Source organism: Sinohyriopsis cumingii, chromosome 5, assembly GCF_028554795.1.
Source record: "Sinohyriopsis cumingii isolate HCF-2022 chromosome 5, ASM2855479v2, whole genome shotgun sequence".
NCBI classification, from domain to species: domain Eukaryota; kingdom Metazoa; phylum Mollusca; class Bivalvia; order Unionida; family Unionidae; genus Sinohyriopsis; species Sinohyriopsis cumingii.
Genome location: NC_142965.1, coordinates 91373026 through 91394434, shown reverse-complemented (window position 1 = coordinate 91394434; position 21409 = coordinate 91373026). Strand labels below are relative to the sequence as shown.

The 21409-nt window shown below is 36.3% G+C and overlaps 1 protein-coding gene across 13 annotated transcripts in view; it reads right to left on the bottom strand.

Moving 5' to 3' along the window:
* The window catches only part of LOC149799750 (serine/threonine-protein kinase mig-15-like), a 259276-nt gene that overhangs the window by 191219 nt on the left and 46648 nt on the right, over positions 1-21409 (bottom strand). For all 13 annotated transcript variants that reach the window (XM_089959127.1, XM_089959138.1, XM_089959132.1 and 10 more), the window contains exons 4-7: positions 13777-13821; positions 8208-8288; positions 3625-3673; positions 2394-2455 (exon numbers count right to left, since the gene is read on the bottom strand). In XM_089959127.1, coding sequence (XP_089815253.1) covers positions 2394-2455; positions 3625-3673; positions 8208-8288; positions 13777-13821 — 237 coding nt within the window. The remainder of the gene's footprint in view (positions 1-2393; positions 2456-3624; positions 3674-8207; positions 8289-13776; positions 13822-21409) is intronic.

Genomic DNA, 21409 nt, shown 5'->3' with positions numbered 1-21409 from the left:
CATCTTAGGATGGCATTTAGTATTCATGAAAGCGTTGAGCAAACAATTTACTTGATATTAAGGGAGGAAAGTGACCTGCACTATAAATTCTGATTCAGAAATTAAAGTATCACAATCAGATGGGTGATTAGTAAAATCAAATAAAACAATATACAAAGATTGAAGGATAATGAACTGGAAAAAGGCACATAAACATCAATAGTCAAATACATGTACCAAAATTTTCTCCAGATATCTTAAACAGTTGCTTGGAAATAAAAGTAGGGCTGAAGGGCACATAAGTACACTACTGACTATATGGCACCAATTACAAGTGAAGGCCTAAAAATGTAAATATAAAGATTTTCTGAAAGAAAACATATAGAAAATAAAGACTTAAAAAACTACATAAAGTGGCACTAAAGATGAAGTTAAAAAAGCAGGTAACACTGTGCATGGCTGGATGAAAGGATGAAAAAATGGACAAAAACATAAAAAATACTGAAACTAAAAAACTGAATAGCAAAGGTACATCCAAGTCTGGACCACCATCTCACATGTGTACCAAAAGTCAAAGTTAACGATTTCAGGAGTTCTATTCTGGAAATGAAAGTGTAAAAATGGACGAATGGCTCAAGGGGCAAATGGATGAAAATGCTAAAAATACTAAACTGAAGAACTAGGAAATACAAAAGGCACATCAGCACCACTAGTCCATAAGTGTAGAAAATTACAAAGCTATATCCTAAATGGGTTTTTATCTATGCCCCAGAAATGAAAGTGCAGATAATTGTTGGAAGGTCAAACGTAAGAAAACATGAAAAATATTGAAATTATAGACTTTTTGATCAGCAAAGGCCACTCGTACACCACTTGTCTAACACATTGGAGATTTTCACTGGACATGAAAGAGTGGATAATGATTCAAAGATAAAAGAGATTGAAAGACAAACACGAATATCTTGAATGATTTTGGAATCATCCTATAAAAGTTAAAGCATGAATTATGGCTGGATAGATGAACAGACAAATTGATGGATATTATAAAAATATTGAAATGAAGAATTATGAAACGACAACAAGTAATTCTGGACAACTAGTCTGTACCAAAGAGATATTTAATAAGGTTTCTAATTTTGCCCTGGAAACTAAAATGTTTCTAATGAAAAGAATGGCAGAAAAATGGATGAAAACATAGAATAAATTGAAGCTGAAATATAACGAACAGCAAACAGCACATCTGGAGCACTTGCTTAACATATGTATTACGATTCATAGAGTTACCTTAAAAAAAGAAAGAAAGAAAGAAAGAAAGAAAGGAAGGAAGGAAGGAAAGAAGGACACCAAAATGAATGAGAACATAATGAAAATGGTGAATGATGTGTAGCAACAGGCACATCAGGACAACTTATCCTTGATGCATACCCAGTTTCAGAGAGATATCACAAATATTTTTTATTTTATAGTTATGTTCCAATAAATAGATGGATGGAAAGAAAAACGGACACAACATAATGAAAATGAAGAATGCTGAACAGCAAATGACACATCTGGACCACAAGCACAACATGTGTTCCAAGTTCACAGAGATTCCGTGAAGAGTTTTTCGAGTTATGCTCCATAATGACCATACCTGGATAATGAATAGATGAACTGAAAAACTGACCAAATCATTGAGAACTGTGAGTAGCAAAAGGCACATCTAAACAACAAATCCAATATGGGAGCCAAGTGCACAGAGTTACTTTGAACAGTTTAAGTTGTCCTCCTAAAATTATTTCCTTACAGAGACAGACAGACTTTAATATGGCTGCAGTGGAACCAGTCAAGCATTGCAAAGTGGATGGAATGAATGGAATAAACGGCAGTGAAAATGACATAAATGATTAAATTACTGAAAATAGATAATTCTTTATGAGGAGTAAATACAAATAAGGTAGAGTACTGAGATATACTTTAAGTGCTGAAGACCGTAAGAAGATCAAGATGGCGTTGGTTAGCTTACCAGACAAAGAAACTGAAAATGAAATACTCACCAACAATAATGTTAGTGCAAAATTCAGTGCAAAATAGATGAAATATACTTCCTTCAATGAGAAAGAATCGCTCAAACTGGCTAAAGGGCCCAAAAGTATTAACTTGCAAATAAGGAAAGCTGGCACCAATCCGAAGAGCAACCAATGTCATACTACTGGTCTTGGCATTAGTAGTCAATGCTTTTATTGTTACAGCAAAAATGTATCCCCTTCACAAGACTGGGCTGTTGAGATGGAAATGTTCTCTATACATATTATGATAGGATATGGCATTTGAAGAAGAAATTGTAGAATGAATAATATTTGCCTTTGAAAAATTAAAAACATGCAAACACACACACACACACACACACACACACACAAATAGTACTATGTTACCCGGAGAATCTCTCTGGCAATATAGGAAATCCATTCCTCCTTTAGACTGTTCCCTTTGGTGGCTGAAACAAATGAAAATCTTAATTAGGAAGTATATTATAAGCATTAATTAGCAAATATCTCATGTACCCAAAATAAACTGACCTAGCGTATACTGTTCACTGTAGTATTTATCATGCAACATTTGCATACCAAGTCATGAGATTATGCAAGCAACTGTGAGAGAAAATTGCCTAAGTGCAAACCTAACCTCAGTATTTATACTTGTACAGACAGACAGTCGTCTGGACATACATCATCAACCTGTAACTTACAAATCCTCTGCAATGCCGACAAATATTTAAACAATTCAGCATCTCTGTGGCAGGTGTGACCCTAAAGCATTACCTATTAAAGATGTAAATGATTCATCTATATGTATTGGTCATCACAATATTTTGTTCTACAATATACTGTATCGAATGCCATACTACTGCTGGAATATTCCAAAACCTATTGCCTTAAAGAATGATAATACATCGATGTTGTACCACCTAAAGATGATGAATAAAAATAAAAAGAGTAGAAAAAAAAAAAACTAAACTGCTTTGTAACTTCATTATAAGAAATGCCATAGAATTTATCAGTTTTCTTCATATAAACTGTCCTCCTGCTAGACTCTAGAAATTACTCTGCCCCGTCAGCAGTATCATTTTTGATCATTTACAATTATGTAAAATGACAATAAATGAACCATACTTTGAAAATTTATATTGTTTTGTTTTGTATTACTGTACAAATTCATGCATAACACTTAATTTATTTACTTTTTCCATCAAAAAGAAAAGAATCTGCAAATATATTGAAGTTTCTATGCTTAAAAAAATACCTGTATATGTTCAACATTTTGTCAGTATTATTGTCCAAAACTGACAATCTCTTCCCGATACCTTGCTAAATATGGTGAAGATAATGGCCAGAAAATTGTGTCAGGACAATGCCTAAAAAGACTCTTAAGTCCACAGCTATAAAATGTAATAGCTGAAAATTAGTCCATGCTGCTGGCTGTTCACAATAATGAAAGCAATATTGTGATAAGCAATGACTTTTACAAATTTAATACTTTAATGAAACAAGTCTGAAACTGAAGTGGCTAGATATTATTTCACATTAAGGAACGGCATCTCTATACATGACCATTATGTAACTACTAAACAGTTACGTGAACCGTTGTTGTCAATTCCTCCTTTACCTTTGACCATGTCTGTGACTGATCCTGCCCCACAGAACTCCATGACCAGCTGCAAAGAACCAAATTATCATTAGTACCATATATACTTGCTAATCAAGACCTACTGCAAACACAAAGACCTAGATCTGTCATCGCATAATGCAAATCAGGGTCTACATGTATGCTGCTTGTTCCACTGATTACTCCCATCAAACTGCACAGACCAAGACCTACCGATGCATTATGCATCAGCAGACCTGGGTCTATACAGTTTTCAGTTGGACTCCACTTAAAACCAAGTATATATAAGGTATAGTCTTGCCATTACAATAGCTCCTTAGGTATTCTTTAAAGATCCCATTCTTATAGGATATCTATCTGGGATTCTCTAAGCACTCTGGAAATTGGATGTGCTTCTGCCTTCATAAAGCTAGTATAGAGAAAATGAAATGTACCTATTAAATAGCAATTGTAAAACTTTTAATGTTTTTCTTTAACACTATGGTTTGAAATAGATATTTCAAAGTTTAGCACTACAGTAGTTTCTTAATGTAATACCCCTCATCAGTGTATAATAACATCTCTAGGTATACTGTTATCTCTCCTATAGCATAAGTATGATCATGGAATCAACTTTGTAATCTGAAGTGTTATGTTTTTCATGCATTCATAAATTATTCCTCTTTTAAGCCAACATTAAATTCATTATTTCCAATTATTTTTCAATATTATCATCCAACAATTTGATTGCTGTCAATATAATATGGTAGAACCTCTCTTGGAAGATTATCCCTTCAACAAAAAAGTCATGACTGATTGAGTGATCGTACTTTTGCAGCACACCAGTACAGCATGGCTATAAAGTGCCATAGAAAAGGTTATAAGTAAGATTATTTACAGTTGACAAAAGATTTATTATCGACCAGCGTTAATAAAATCAAACACTTAAAATCAAAATGATGAGATCGTGAGAGTAATTATAAAGCTGTAAATGGTGTGTGTCAATGAATATTTAGATGAAAAGGCATTTAGTATGAATGAAGGTATATACATTACACAAGAAAGTTAAGATAAGAGGTGGTCTCTCCTGACAGGTCATATGCTATACAGTAAAACCTGTCATGAGCGACCTCTGCTATGAGCGACCACCTGTCATTTCCGACCACAATCGTAATGCACGGATCGATTTTACTATATAAACGCTCTGTTATGAACGACCACCTGCTCAACGCGACCAGCGACCGCGATTTCTTGGCAAAATATGCATTTTGACACTGCTATGAATGACCGCATTGCCAAAAAAACAAAACAGATTGACACCACTGACCTTAACTTAATCCTTTGTAAACACTAGAGCTCGGGATAAATGTAGTATGCAAACAAAGTGCACATTAAAAAACACTATAGTTGAACAACCATATATCGAGATAAACACCTCTAACCATCATTTAATCCTTTGTAACAAAGACTGCATACATAGTAAAAATTGCTTTAATAAAGTATTTTTTAAATAATGTGTCTTTCTACAGTATCAGTTTTGTGAAATTTACAACTCCAGCATACAGTGTCATTTGTAAACTGCAGTAAACCAGTCTAAAGTACATGTCACTAACCGCCATTGTAGTGCCGAAGTCATGTGAATTGCCAGTAAGAGTAACATCAAAGGGAGTAATGATGGATATACGCAGTCAATTTAGAGGTTTGTATTTTTTCTTTATCTTTATGAAAACTCACAAAACGCCGGTAGTCCTTATGTCCCAGTGAGAAATTGTTTGAAAGGGCTTCAGTGTAGGTTTGAGTACATCGTTTGTCTTTCCAGTTAATCCATAAGGCCTGGAGGGTGAAAGAGCTCATTGTCTTTAATACTAGTAAGTGAGAATCATTTCCGGATTTTTTTAAAATTATTTTTTATTTCTTTTGTTAGTGTTTTGCCAAGCCACCATCTGTTTACCTGGGTGCAGATGGTCGCAACCTTTGTTTATCGAGCTATAACGCTCTTGATTTAAACTTCGTCTCAGAATAAATGTATTGTTTCTTGATGAGTTAATTATGTATTTTGGTTTCATTCATTGGTACATAATATATATTTATTCCACATTTCCCCAAAACCTGATAAAAACCGACAGTCTTTATAATGTCAACACTAATAACAATGGCAGAACCTCCGCTGAAAAAAAGAAAAATTTTAACACTGGAAGAAAGGATTAATGTCATTGAAAGAAATGAAAAACGGGAGACTGCTTGCAAAATAGCAGTCAGCTTAAGCGTCAGTAAAACGCAAGTTCAAAATGTAATCAAAGACAAGGAGTCCATTAGAAACGAATGGCAGAAAGGTGCACAAGCACAGAGGAAATATGCCACGGCATGACGGACAGTTTACGGAGATCTGAACGAGCGAGTATGGGAGTGGTTTTGTGTTACAAGGAGTAAAAACATACCAGTAAGTGGAAAGTTGATTCAGGAAAAGGCAAAACTGAGATACATGTTCAGACCAAACAGCTGAGTAAAACATGTCAACAAAGTATAATGGATTTTTTAAAAAAAAACAAGTGAATAAGTGTATAGAATTATATACATCATATCTAACTGTTCATTTTTTGTACATATTAATGTGATGCTGAAATATAAATTTTATTCTTGTTGTTTGATAGATGTATATCTTTATTATATAAAGATATTTTGAGAGGAATGCATGCAATATTTAACAAGATTTATGAATAAAGGATATGATACATGTACAGTGAGTATGAGTTTTATTTATTTGTCAACAATGCTAACTATTGACCCTGAAAACCAGTCCATTTTCACACACCTCTTATGAGAGACCACCTGTCTTGAGAGACCGCTTTTGGTTGGCAGAAGGGGCGGTCTCTCATAACAGGTTTTACTGTATAATCAATAAATCTGTGCATTGAAAATCTGGTCTGTCAAGAGAGGTGGTCTCACACAAGGTGTTATTTCAAGACAGGTTTACTGTATGTTAACATCAGTAGGGCCATTTGGGGTTCAGCCAACTAATTATTGGGAAACCCAGCCTAAACCAAAATCTTAACCCAAATTTTTAAAACAACTCTGACCTAATCTGGAGTGGTACAGGCAAGATGGTGTTGTATTGAGATGAAGGAACAATGCTTACTGCTTATATTGTTCAAGTATGAAATCAATCCCTCAAATGGTTTGGTACTTATTGACTTAAGACCATGCAGAAAAACATTAACCAAAACTTGAACTGACTTTGAAGAAAATAATGCCATTGTCAGAGCAAGTGTCCCCTATACCTTATCTATTCTTTAAAAAGCAGGGAAGACAGGAAGGTTTCACATCACAAAATTCCTTATTTTCATGGTTTTGTGGACAACATGCTCCATTATCATATAGTCTTCCAGTAGTCCTCAGTTTGATTACCTCAACTATAACATGGTTCCAAGGCACCCCAATAACCACTAGCCTGGACAACTAAAAATCATCACTGGGCAATAAACTTTAAATTAAAAAACCGAAGTTTTTATATAGCAAATTAAAAGGAATTTTTTTTTTGAAGTCAGCTTTCTGTTAATGATGCCAACAGGTACCCACCTGATGATAATAACTGGATAATAAAATGGACAACTGGGTACCCTTTAAAAAAAGTTTTCAAGTTTAGATTGAGACACAGAGTAGTGATTACAGTTTGAGGCTTGTGTCGTGTGTGCATTTATTCATTGTCAAAGGGGCTCATAACACTGCTTACAATTTACTAGTAATACATGTACTTTAATACAATACATGGGAGAACACATCTCTCCTTTCTCACGCAACCTATTTAAGAATCAATGTTGATATTTCAAGCTAGATTTCGTATAGCATAATAAATTTGGTACTGATGCTTAACTCAGGCATGCAACTTTGTTTTCCTGTCTGAAGTTTGGCTTACTATTGTACCTCTAAGGAATGCAGGACCATTTTCCCATGCTAACACTCAACAATGCCATGATCAGGCCAGCTTAATATGCAAGTGGGACTTGATGAATGGAATAGTGCCCTCTCAATGGCAAATGGAAAATGACTTAATGCACCTATTCACAACCTATTTTTTGTATCAATATATGGTACATATATGATAGATCGTTATGGAAACAACAATATGAGCCATTGTGTTCATCGTTAGACCTCTAATTTCTCTATGTATAGTATGTTCATGAAACAGTTCCATGAAAACAAACAGGTTTCTTGACTGCAGATTCATTCTGTTTTGATACCACATATGTAGAGGACCCATCTTAAACTGAAAGTAAATGGCACCTGAGATTTAAACTCAAGTAAACAGAGGTGAGATGCAAGTGATCGGTAAAGGAGAGGGCTTCAGACCAATTGGCCATCCAGGGCGCCAACTCTATGTGCTAGATATTCAATACTAGTAAGTCAATAAAATACACAGTATTTTCAACAATATAAAAAAATAAATCAGACAATGAGATTAACATTTCAAATTGTTCTTAACCAATTCAATACATTTTTTCAAGCTTCTTATCTTTCTTGTGCCGTACCCCCTTATACAGAAACAATCTCAATCACAGGTTGAAATTAGCAATACATGTTGATCCAAAAATGTGAACACAACCTACCCACAGCTGGTCATCTTTCCCTGCTGGGCTCTTTTTAATGAATGCCCCATAGTATGTAGCAATGTTTCTGTGGTGAGAGAACTGAAACAAGGAAAATAAATACAATCCAACTTTAAGGTTAACAATTAATAATATATTAACGTTAATATTTTAGAAAATACTGAACGCATAGTTTCAAAGAAACAATCATACTGAAGTCAAAAAGCAAATTATATGGAAATTATATTCACATCTACTGGGGTCAACTGAAAATGGTGGGTAAAAATGGCAGTTGAGTGAATTTTCCAATCACTTTTCTAATCAAGTACAGATCCTGGGCAGAATTTCTCTAAATTGAAAAGGATGTTATGTCAAGAATATTGCCTGTTTTGTTCAGTGAAAGCCAATATCTGATACTGGAAGTTTTGTTTTTTCATTGTTTTCAAACTGTTGTGAGTGTTTTGCTCTCACTCTTGAATCATAACAAACACCAGTGAGGATGGCAGAATGCTAACAATTTGTAATTACAGTCAAACCTATCTACACTAGCTACCCATGGGAAAAGGCAAAAGTGGCCTTCATAGACAGGTGACCTCTGATGGCATGTACTGTTCTCAAACTTGGTTCAAGACAAATACAATGAAACAAATAGCATTATTATTATTATTATTACTCCAGTAGTAGTAGTAGTAGTTGTATGATACCAAGATACATGTATTTAGTTAGCGATTTAGCAACAATCAAGAAAATATCAACTTTGTACATGCACTCATTTATCTTTTTCTCGCTCTCTCTTACTCTACAACTGAGTACATGCACTCCTATTTCTGTCTCAAATACTTTTATCTTATTAGGCATGAAAACATGGTGACACTCTAAACAACTGATGGATTAAGCTGTTGCTGAAACTCACTTAGATCAAAAGACAGCTTGTGTTTGCAACCTTTGAAAAGAATCTTCCTGGGGCAATTCATTAATAGCACCTAAAATCTAGACTTTCCTCTTACCTTCTCACCTCATTTTTGATATTTAGCCATTTCTGTTGGGGTGTGGGGTCAGAGTCAATTTCCTATAAAACAGTTGGAATTTGCCACCAGAAAGCCAGATTCACAAGGCAGAGAACACATGACAACATGATAGTCAAGAGAAATATGATACAACAAAACCATTGTTGACACATGCTCCATTCTTGATGAATCTGACATTATCCAAGTTGCTGCGACAGTAACAGGTTTCTTGTTCTTGTTCTCAAAATATAGATGTTAAGAATTATGTGTCTTTTCATTCTTTTACAAACAATATGTGACTCATTTAATATTTTAACATTTTTATATCCTAATTTTGGAAAGGGGTTTATTGTTTATATCACGTGACTACATGGACATCTAGTTTAAGAGATTTGTGTAGTTATGTGACTAGCAATGCAAATGCTGAGTACCAGGTCAAATTTCATCAGTGCTGTAGTTTCGTCTTTTCTGTCAGCTGACTGAAGGTGTTATAATACTTGCATTTTCTCAGAAATTAAATCATTTCCAATTAATATCATGTAGATATGACTCGATGTAACATAATTTAAGTCTGCTAGGCCCGCAAGTGGCTACCCCAGGCCACCAACACATAATTTAAGTTTGCTAGGCCTGCAAGTAAGTGGCTACCCCATGCCACCATCACAGAATTTAAGTATGATAGGCCTGCAAGTGGCTACCCCATGCCACCAACACATAATTTAAGTTTGCTAGGCCTGCAAGTAAGTGGCTACCCCATGCCACCATCACATGGTGGTGGTGAATTCCAATTTTCCTCTATAGGCAATTGACTGACACTACAGCTCAACATAAATGTCTAAATTTCACAAATGGGGTGGGATGGGTCAAAAGAGACTCAGATTATTAAGTCATATGGGATATCTCTAGTGCAGTATACCTCCTGTAAGGTTAAAAAATGTCTTGCCTTCGAAGCCAACATGCTGACTCCTTTGAGTTTTACAGCTGAATATGAAAAGTTTAAACACTGATTCAGGCTATGTACCTTTCTCAGGGTTTCTGCTAGGGTTGTGCTACTGCCAGTAACTCATACTGGCAAAGATGATAAAAGTCTGTACAAGGACAAATGCTAATCATCCAATCTCATCAATGCATGGTTCATCAATTGCATAGAGTGGAGAAAATTAGTTCCATAGAGCATTGCTAATTTATCCTATATGTAACTCAGTAAATTATCAAGTCAGCATGACTAAATATGGCTAAAAAAGTACATAATTCATTGAACATAAAGTATTTATAACAAATTAGGTGCTTTTAGCTACATTTAATGGCTCACCTGAAAATTTACCAAATTTGCAATGCTGTGTATAACAAACTATGGTGTAATACCACTTCAATATTGTTAATGTCAGTCACGAACTTAATCAGCACACAACTTTGGTTTTGAGTTCACGTAAGTAAATAGTTAAAGTGTTTCCTGGCAGTGCATAAAATGTTTGATTTTAGTGGCTTGGTGTGAGTGAAAGCCTTCAACTTAACAGTCATCAATAAAAAGAAACTGGCAAAATTGAAACCAAGCTGGTCCCACAGCAAACCAACACATGGTTATTAATTTGTTTTGAAGAATAAATAAAAGCACTCGTGGTATAAAACAAACTCCATAACAAAGAAACATTTCGATATTCGGGCATTTATTTAACAACTTGGAGAATATCAGTGATGGATTTCAAGTCCCAGTGCAACAAATTTAGTGTCGATGCTGACATATGAAAATTAAAATATGTAATTGCCCACTGAAAAGGAAACAGCTTCTTTCTTAATTTCTTTACATTAGTTCTCAATTATCAACACTTGAATTTGAAGGCGAAAAAGCCTTTGACAAGTTATCCTTTGAAACTGGAACATTATGTTTGTCTTCAGCACTTGTACTAGGAACTGGCATAGATTTATCAGTACAGATTCCACAATACAAGTGGAATGAAGCATAAAGTAACCACTTGGATTAACGTCCATGAAACATAAAAGTGTGCTTTAATTTGTATTGAATCAAACAACAATCCCTTGCAATCCAGCAAAGAGATAAGCTGACTCCTCTTCTAGTACAAAGCTGGCAGAGATATGGGGCTACAACTGTATGAAAGAATAAGTCAGCTTCTGACAGACTTTCATGCTGAGACAGTTAACATTCAAGACTTAAAACACGTTTTTCACTTTGCTGGTACATGAATACCAACAGCCTCTTTTTCCGGTACAGATGCAAATTTTACTGGTAAAAACTGGCATACACCAGTGTAATGGAACCTCTGCTTTTATATGAGCCATGCCTTACTCATCCAGCAAAAGAAGTGTAATTTGCATAATTGAAGCAGTTACTGCTGATAGGCTCATGTGACCATGGAAGACAATAACAAAAACATGGCCACTGACACATGGAAGACAGGTGACCACTAATCACAGACACACAAATGTGCCAGAGGAATATTAGCACGGCTGTTGCGACCAGGTGACAGCTGTTAACTCGGGTAATCATTTGGACAGGTTTGATTGTACTTAACAACTGTTGATATAAGGGTCACAGAATAAGTTCCAGAAAACAACCTTTTATACTTCCAAATTGTGGTCATTAAATTCAGAAAATTTTACATTTCTACGATTAAATAATTTATTACAAACAAGTAACAATTTTTACTACTTGCCAGAAGAGGCAAGCTGAAGCTTATAAACTTTTCAACCAGTGATTCAGCATCATACATGCATACTTGCTTGAATCAATTACTTCATAAAAATTACATACGATATGAACAAAACTGAATCAATTAGTTTACAAATTTACATACACCACTCTCTCCATAACTTGCGCCCTGATAACGCACAAACCCACTAATAACGCAGTGTCAGGCGTGGATCCCATTTTTTTAAACCTGAAAATACCCCAAAAATGTATCCCTATTTGTTGAACTTGAAGAAAATTGCAATCAAAATTGGTAATGGAAACTGATGTATCGCTCGTTTTATCGTTGAAAACAGTAGATAGGACCTGGAAATTTTAATCAACACTATGAAATATCAAATTAAAAAATAACTTTTTCTTTCCAAACAACATTCCTAATACACCACAATTAACGATATGTAAGGAAATTTTGATCAATGAAAATGTCACTTACGCCGAGTGGAGGCAGTACTTTAATAAATAAATACAAATTAATCTTTTTATCAATTGAAATTTGTGTTCTAGTTCCATCTTTTAGTTCCTTATAATTGTAATCGTCATAAGTGCAATGTGTCTTCTTGTAATTAAGCGTAAAATATGTCAATCTACCATAACAGCTATGTCTGCGAGCGTTTCTCTGAGAACCTAATTAAGTGCCGACCGTGTTATGATAACTGACTTGCGGAAGTATTTGTTGTATTGTTGCACTGAAATAAAACCTGGCATCCTTTATATTATCATGTTAATTATGTCTTTTGAATAAAAAAAGGAGGTGGAATAAAAGAAAAGTTAAAAGGCACAAAAATAGGACTAACTTATAATCTAGCGGCCTTGGTCATATGCCGGGTGAACTCACTTCGTTTGATCAATCGAACACTCTAATAAACTTTATTGTGTATGTAACAGAAACTACCGTAAATTAACCGACTCTTTCATAACTGTGATCAAAGATAACAAGGCAGCAAAGTGAAAAGAATACTTCGTAAAATAAGAGCTTGATTTCACAGATATGGACCATTGTGGGCAAGCGAGTTTCATAGAATTCTTGAACTGGCATTTAGAGAAATATCATTATTACTTCAAAAGTCAAAAAATAAATGTCACGTGTTTTTGAAGAAGAAAAAAGGAATCTTGTTTGGTGGTGTATCAACAGTTAGTCTAGTTCCCAAATTGTGGACTACTAATTTGGCAAGATACTATTAAATACAAGTACTGGAACCAGACTCATCAAGAAAACAAAAATCAGTGATGTAATACACAGATTTTTCACACACACGTGATGGTTATTCAAACCAGTTGGAACAATCTTTCATGTTGGATATTTTGAGAAAACAAAAATGTTATTTTAACAGAATAATGAACAACTTCATTAGAAAAAGCGCATTATTAAAAATTATTATCGACGTGATTGTAAAATGAGGATTCAGTCATTAAACAGCCCAGTTCCCTAACGACCCCCCCACTCCAAGGTTTTTTCGATGTCAAAGCAAATTTTTAAAAAATGTTTAGGTCCCTCGGTAACTCGCACTTATAGTGCGGTCTATGTTTGTGGACCCCGTTGTGCGCGAGTTATCGATGGAGAGGTGTACGATATGAACAGCATTAGGTTGTTTATTACAAGTTCTATTGAAAAACAGTTTTTTCCTCAGATATCTCCATTTAACTTCGACATAATCATTTACTATAAATATCAATGTTAGTTATCTTCATGATATATAAAACATTTCCTTTGAAACAAAATTCTCAAATTATACTGTACCACAAATAAAAATGCCTCTGACATATTCTCCAGGGCAAGTTTTAGTGCAGTTATGATTTAAGAATTTAATAAATAAATAAATTGCAAAAATGTATTTACCCCTAAAAGAAAAGAATGCTATTGTAGATGTATACTTACTTTCTTTAGGACATTTATTTCCAGTTTTATTTCCTCTTCTTCCTCCTGAAAAGGTAAAATTATACTTAAAAAATTACCAAAACATAACCAGCATTAACATAAAAATGTTTTTCTTTCATCCTTTAATCTTACCCATGTCTTTTTCACGTAACCAAATGAAGTAGGACTGCAGGGACGTAATAAAGGAGTGGGCTGGATGTAGTTTAGGGCTTGAATTTTATATTGATATAATCGAAAAAATGGAATGCTTTGGCATAATTTTGGTTATGGAGTCCAAAGTAGTACTGTGTTATATCCAGAATTGCATTATAATGAGTTGTGTTACAAAGGGGGAGAGCAGAACTTGCAAATGCAAGTTCCTTTTACACAATACAAGCTGAAAGCACTTGCATCTTGATGCTTATTCTGAAATTTCTAAAGCTAATGAACAAGGTTCATTTAATTTGCTAATGATGGCTTACTTGAAGATTGAATGAGAGCACTAGTCTATGCAGCTCAAAATACCCAATCAAGTCAGCTAAATAAGAAACGGTCCTGAGTGCACAGGAAAGGGCCGCTCAATAGCCTGCAGTAACAGAAACTAAGTATTTTTTTCTCTTCAAAATGGAAGAGATAAAAATTGGGCACTGTGTTAATGGAGGGATAGCTAGGACTGACATGTTTTCTACCATACCAGTCACAAAAGATTTTCCATTTGGCATCATACTCTTTAAACACTGATCTTCTCCTAGACTGAATGATGCAAGTGGCAACTCTGAATGAAAATTCTTCTTTGTTGAGTGACACAAGCGTCAGGGCCCCCAGTGGCAGAGTGGTCTAAAGCACTCTCCATTACGGATCAATGCCATCTCACCTCTATCTGCGTGGGTTCGAGTCTAGGATTCGGCTAAGTGGGTATGTGAGAAAACTTGCCAGTAGCTTCTCATGGGTCGGTGGTTCTTCCTGGGGTGTTCCTGGGTTCTTGCTCCACCATTAATACTGGCCACCATGCATAGCCTATCGTGTCCCGAAAAATGGTGTTAAAGCCCACAACAACAACAACACAAGCGTCAACCCACCCAAAGGCCAACATGACAAGATATTCCATATAAGACCTTTCTTCCACAGTCTTGCATAAACGCCTGGAAAAATATGACCCTCCCAAAAACCAGTCAGTTGATGAAGGCATGATTGCTTATAAAGGAAGATTGTCATTTAAGCAATACCTGCCAGCCAAACCCACAAAATCTGGCATTAAAGTCTGGGAAAGAGCCCATCCCCAAACCGGCTACGTCCATGAATTTCAAGTGTGTGTTGGAAATCCTGATGGACAGAGAGGGAGAGTGACAGAAGAAGGATTAGGATCTAGAGTGGTAAAAGATCTAGCCAGAAAAATAATAAACAAAAACCACCATATATATATATATATATATATATATATATATATATATATATATATATATATATATATATATATATATATAGAGAGAGAGAGAGAGAGAGAGAGAGAGAGAGAGAGAGAATTTCTTTTCAAATCCCCAATTACTTAAGATTTACATTGGTATGGACTCTTCTGTTGAGGTACAGTCTGTGGAAATAGGAAAGGAATGCCTGAACCTTTATAAAAAAAAGTGGCTTAAAAAGCCAGGGGGATATGAAAATCATGCAAAAAGCGACTCTGGTCTGTTTTGCCTGGAAAGACAAGAAAATTGTCCATATTTTATTTAACAACATGGATCCCACACAGCTATCCAGTGTAACTTGAAGAGAATAACTGGCCAACGAAAATAAGTAACTTGCCCAAAAACAAAGGGGGGGGGGTGGATACTGCAGACCAAAACAGAATGCCGTACAGTTCTAGCCATAAAGCAAAGAAATGGTGGAAATACCTTTTTTTGTTTCTAATTGATACAGCAACATGTAATGCCCAGATCTGTATGAAAGAGTCACCAAATCACCAGATCAAAATCAAGTAGGGGAAAGAAAGAACACAACTTGAATTCAGAATAAACTTGGCCAAACAAAAAGTAGGTAAAGAAAAGCTCTGTCCAATGTTCATACTGAAGGTTTATGTCACTGGCCAGGATGGTTCTTGAAATATGGGAGATGCGTGATGTGTGTAAGGGAAGGGAGGAGACATGACATTTTCATAGGATGCAAATAATGCCAAGTACATTATATGTGGATAATGACTGTTTTGAGAGGTACCAATCTCAACTTTGTAATTAAAGTGTGGATTTCATTCATGTTTTTATACTGTACATATGTAAATATTGGATTTATTTTGTGGGATTCAAAACAGTTTACACGAATGGGATTTCTTGTATGATGCGATGCAGGGGTATATGAAGTGGAAATATATGATTAACACACACTATACAAGGTAAGCTGTTTTTTATTTCACTGAAATCCAGCAAAAGCTAATGAAAATAATGAATATAAATGTAAACATGTTTTCATTGTCAGTTTATGTAGTCAGCCTTGATGATGCTCTAGTATTCAGCCTAGGAACCAGCCTCAGTAGTCTCAGTAACTGATATAATATCACTCAGCAGTAGTGAGACTGCACAACAGCTGTAGTAGTTAAAGGGTTAATTGTAACCAAGTGAGGAAGCAACAAGAGATCTGGATGAGTTTGTTCCAGGAACTTTTTTCAAACCTGAAAGAATTTTTAGAGTCACCAGAACCTGAAGACTTGGGATATAGGCCACTGGGCTAGAGTCAGTAAACCTCCATTATTGTTTTATCTAAAGACCAGCTCTTATCCTCCCCCGTTATCTTTCTTGATGGGTGAGAAGGGGCAGGGACCCAAAGGGAGGGGGTACTACACTGACCTGTTCTGTATGCAACTCATGTGCATTGAGGACAAAAAGGACATATTTGTCCTACTCCTGAGAGGCATGGACTATGTGACCCAATGTTTCTCTGTTCAAGGGAAGACTGGGTGGGAAGAGGAATTCCTCCTCCAAGGCTAACGGACTGTCTTTAGCAGGGAATAAAGCAGGCAGAGAGCAACTCCCAACCTGCCTGGAACATTTGAGGGAAGAAAGTCCATCCCTTTCCTTTTTTTAACCCAACTTCATAAGACAAGGTAGGTCCACAGACCACAGCAGGGACCATACTAACAAGTGACAAAGGTCCAAAAGTTCATAGCTGCATGCAGGGAAATGGCAAATTGCTTTCCTGCAGTGGAAGGCTTCACATCCTAGAGATACAGATGAGTAATAGGCAAAGGGGGAATGCTAATCCAATCTCCTTTCCGAACCTTGCGCCTGCTAGCTGATTCCCAGTTCCTTGCAGGATGAAATGGCAATCTGGAGAGAGGTAGGACTCAACCCCATCCTCATCCCCATAAAATCTGGTCTCCAATGACCAGCATCAGGTGCAAGGTGACTGACCTGGACTAGTCAGGCAACTCAGATTGTTAGTAAGAACCTTCCCCCAGATCTGACAGATACAGATCTGAGCTCTCCTCTTATGGGGAGGAGGGGGTTAAATCCTGTCACCGAATGTGGGGCTTTTGAACTGAAGAGTGCTGTTCTGCTTGTAGTGGGGAAGCAACTCACTTTCAGCCTGCACCTAGCTGTGGGCAAGTAGACGGTGCTGCTTCACCGCATCCTTCACTCACTGCAAGAGGGTGCTGCTATTCTCTGAGGTAAGGACATGACTCTTTCTTTGTCACAGTGTAAAAGAGAGGGTCCTGCTCCTTCTACATGTGAAGGAGGGGGCCCACTAACCCTAAGAGTCTCTAAAGAGACTTTGGTAATCTTTCTCTGTGACCTTGAGGGATTCAGAGAACGAGGACCCTGAACATTTTTATAATGATGATAAAGGACCTTTTTGGCTCTCTTTATGTCTATGCTCAGCATGATCCAAGACCTTGTCTTACCATAGACTGCATAATGGAAAACCATCTGTCATCTCAAAGCTCGTAAAAGACATGCAAATGGGGTGTGTGTCCCTGGTGGATTTCCTGTGTCCACACCAACCCACACCCTGCAGTGTTCCTGTAAAAGAAAGCTGAAAAGAAGTTTTTATACAGAAAACTTTTTTGCAATTAGAAGTAAACAAAAGGTAATTCATGGACAAGTCTACACCAATATAATAACATAGAGAGTACCGTATATACTCGCGCTTAAGCCGAAAAATTTAGGAAAAAAATAAGGCCTGGAAGAAGGGGGGTCGACTTATCTACGGGCCAAAGTCCAAGTCTGAAATTGTTAATGCTTTTTTCCCTCGATTTCCAGCATGTATTGTTTCTGTCGATCGCCGAAGATGAGATCACATGCCTAATGATGCCACATGGCTCATAAGATTTGTGCTGTCGTGAAGTGAAACAAATATTTTTTTTAAAACTTAAGTGGTAGGATAATGAATGAAAAACATGTTTTGAAGTACTTGACGTCTATTTGACAGCTGTCCATCCACCAGAAAATGCAGCCATACGTGTTATTTGAGCCACGGTGGTACGTGTATTTTCCAAAAGAACCGCCATATTAGTAATCTCCAGTCAAGTATTTAACCCTCAGCTAATCAGTAATCATTAAACTCTATGGTATTGTATGAATGCACGCTAGCTTATTTCCGTGTAAATATGAAAAGAATCTACGTAAAAAAATAAAAGAATTATGATACTGAAGGTATATACGACAAACATTTTGATCGAGAGTAGAAATACATGTACAATAGTCTTAAAGGCACAATAGCGAGAGGCTCCATAGGGGTTTGTTGCGCACACGCTTAGGAAGGGTACATAACAGGGCAATATACGAGTCAGCATGAATAATTGTAAAACAATATAATTTGTGGGGTTTCTTTGACAGGTGTTTTAGAAGTAATGGGCAGCCGCAGTTTATATACTACTGTTGTTTAGTTGTTTGTAAAGCAAAGTGGTTTGTTAGCGGGTGAGTGTACAATAGCTACTATATGCTTAATCTGTGGTAAATGCCTCGGGGATAATAGGTTTGTTTTGTTTCACAATGCCAATGACTTTACTAATACATGCCGACTCTCAGATGTATTGTTTAATGAGATATGGTAGTGGACATGGTTTCTGCTCAAAGTTATAAACTGTCACAATACTTGAATAATGTCCACGCTGAAACCAATCACATTTTGATCAACTGAATCACACTACTGGTAGTTTAAAAAAACAACACAAATAAACAACAATGATAAATAATTATCAAATACAAACTGATAACCAACCACACATGGAAATAATTACAGGATAAGGTATATAAATAGTATACTACCACTATAAGAAATTATTTCAGTTTAATCTCTCTAGAAGTTTATATTCAATTAAATCAGATAAAATGAATAGTGTTGGAAGTAAAAGAAAGCGTTCTGCTTATGATGCAGCATTCAAACTTAAAGTTATTGAATATGCGGAAGCAAATAACAACTGTGCTGCAGCACGCAAATTTTTTGTGAACGAGAAGCAAGTACGGGAATGGCGGAAAAGCAAAGCAACATTAGAAAAAATGCCAAAATCCAAGAAGGCTCGCCAGACTGGGATTGCCTCTTTCCCTGAATTGGAGAAAGAACTCAGTGATTTTGTAAGTGAACATCGACAAAATGGATACATTGTCACACGAACTGCAATTCGTCTACGTGCTATGCAGATGGCGAAAAATGATAAATATCAGTTGGCAGATTCAAAATTTGTTGCATCAGCCGGCTGGTGTTCTCATTTTATGAACCGGAATGGTTTCTGCCTCAGGCAGCGAACGAAGATAGCACAAAAGCTACCAAAAGACTTGGAAGAAAAAATTGAATCATTTCAGCAGTTCATCATTAAATGCAGAAAGCAGTGCTCATTTGAACTATCACAAATTGGAAATATGGATGAGATGCCTATGACCTTTGACTTACCAAGCAATAAAACAGTCAATGCTGTTGGTGAGAAAACTATTCTGATAAAAATGACCGGCCATGAAAAAACGCATTTTACGGTTGTATTGGCCTGTTTGGCTGATGGATCAAAGCTGCCTCCTGTCATCATTTTTAAAAGGAAGACGCTGCCGAAAAGCATGAAATCTCCTGCTGGTGTTATCGTTCATGCACAGCAAAAGGGATGGATGGACGAAAGTGGAACAATTGAATGGTTGGAGAAAGTATGGAACAAGAGACCAGGTGCAATTCTTCAGAAACCTTCAATGCTTGTATGGGATATGTTTCGTGCACACAAGACCGATGAAGTAAAAAAGGCCGCAAAGAAAATGAAAACAACACTGGCTGTGATACCAGGAGGTTTAACGTCAGTGTTACAGCCTCTTGATGTCTGCCTTAACAAACCTTTTAAGGACAAGTTACGAAAGATGTGGGCAGAATGGGTTTGTTCAGGGGCTGTGAAGATGACAAAGGCGGGAATTTAATGAGGCCTGACATCGATTTGGTTGCCAAGTGGGTAAAAGAAGCGTGGGACTCAATTCCATCGGAAATGATTGCAAAATCATTCAGGAAGTGCTGTATCAGCAATGCCATGGATGGAACAGCGGATGATGCTATATTTCAATCCGACAATGACGAGGAGAGCGATAAGGAGAACGACACACTATTGGATGACAATGACGACGTATATGATGAAAGCACGCCCGTAACAGAAGCTGAGTTTCGTGAACTGTTTGGCGAGTCTGATACAGAGCCAGATTTTGAAGGATTCTAAAAGTGATAGAACTTTTATAATTCATGACTTTAGAATGAGGATTAATTAAATTTCCATTACGACTTAACACTTTCGAACTGTTTATATTTCAACATATAAATTAGCTTTCTTACTTTCATTTTCTTTAATAATATGATTTGCCTAAATAAACGTATTCAGAACTCACTTTGTGCATCATGTGATGTACCAGTAGTCTAGAAATTATGGGTTGGCTTATACGCGGGTCATGCACTTTATCACAGTTTTACCAATTCAGGTTGGGGGGTCAGCTTATACGCGAACGGGCTTATAGGCGAGTATATACAGTAGTCAATTTTCTTAGGTGTTTTCATGTTTAAATGCAAAAAAGGAAGCAATGCTAATTTCAGTATAGAAAAATACAAGATAAGTCAATGAGGCTAAAGCAAAACCTCTGGACAATTAAATTAGCAATACAAACAGTTTATATGATTACTAATTAAAAAAAGGGTACAAATCTAGGAAAACTATCCAAAATTAACAGTGAAAAGAACTGATATTCAATAATCAGGCACTGACATAAATGTAAAATTGCTTCAGTGGCCTAGTGGTTAGAGCATCTGCCATAGGATGCAGGAGGTCGCAGGTTCAAACTGTGGCCGAGTCATACCAAAGACTTAGAAAAATGGTACTAACAGCTGCCTCGCTAGGCACTCAGCATTAAGAGGTTAGTGTTAGGACTAGTTGGCCTGGTGTCAGAATAGTGTGGCTGGGTGGGACATCATGCTACATGTCTGCAGCAAGTGCTAGACATAACTATAAACTGCCACACTGCAGACTGCATAGCGATAAGACTGAATTTTTTTAAAGCTACGTTGAAAATCAAAATCACACACATACACACACACACAGAAAGGTAAAAAGTGGTGTGCATCTATAAATAGCACAATCACAATATAGCTAATGTGAATTACAATGATTTGTAATGAACAATAATATGAATCAATGTGAATCCAGACAGCATGT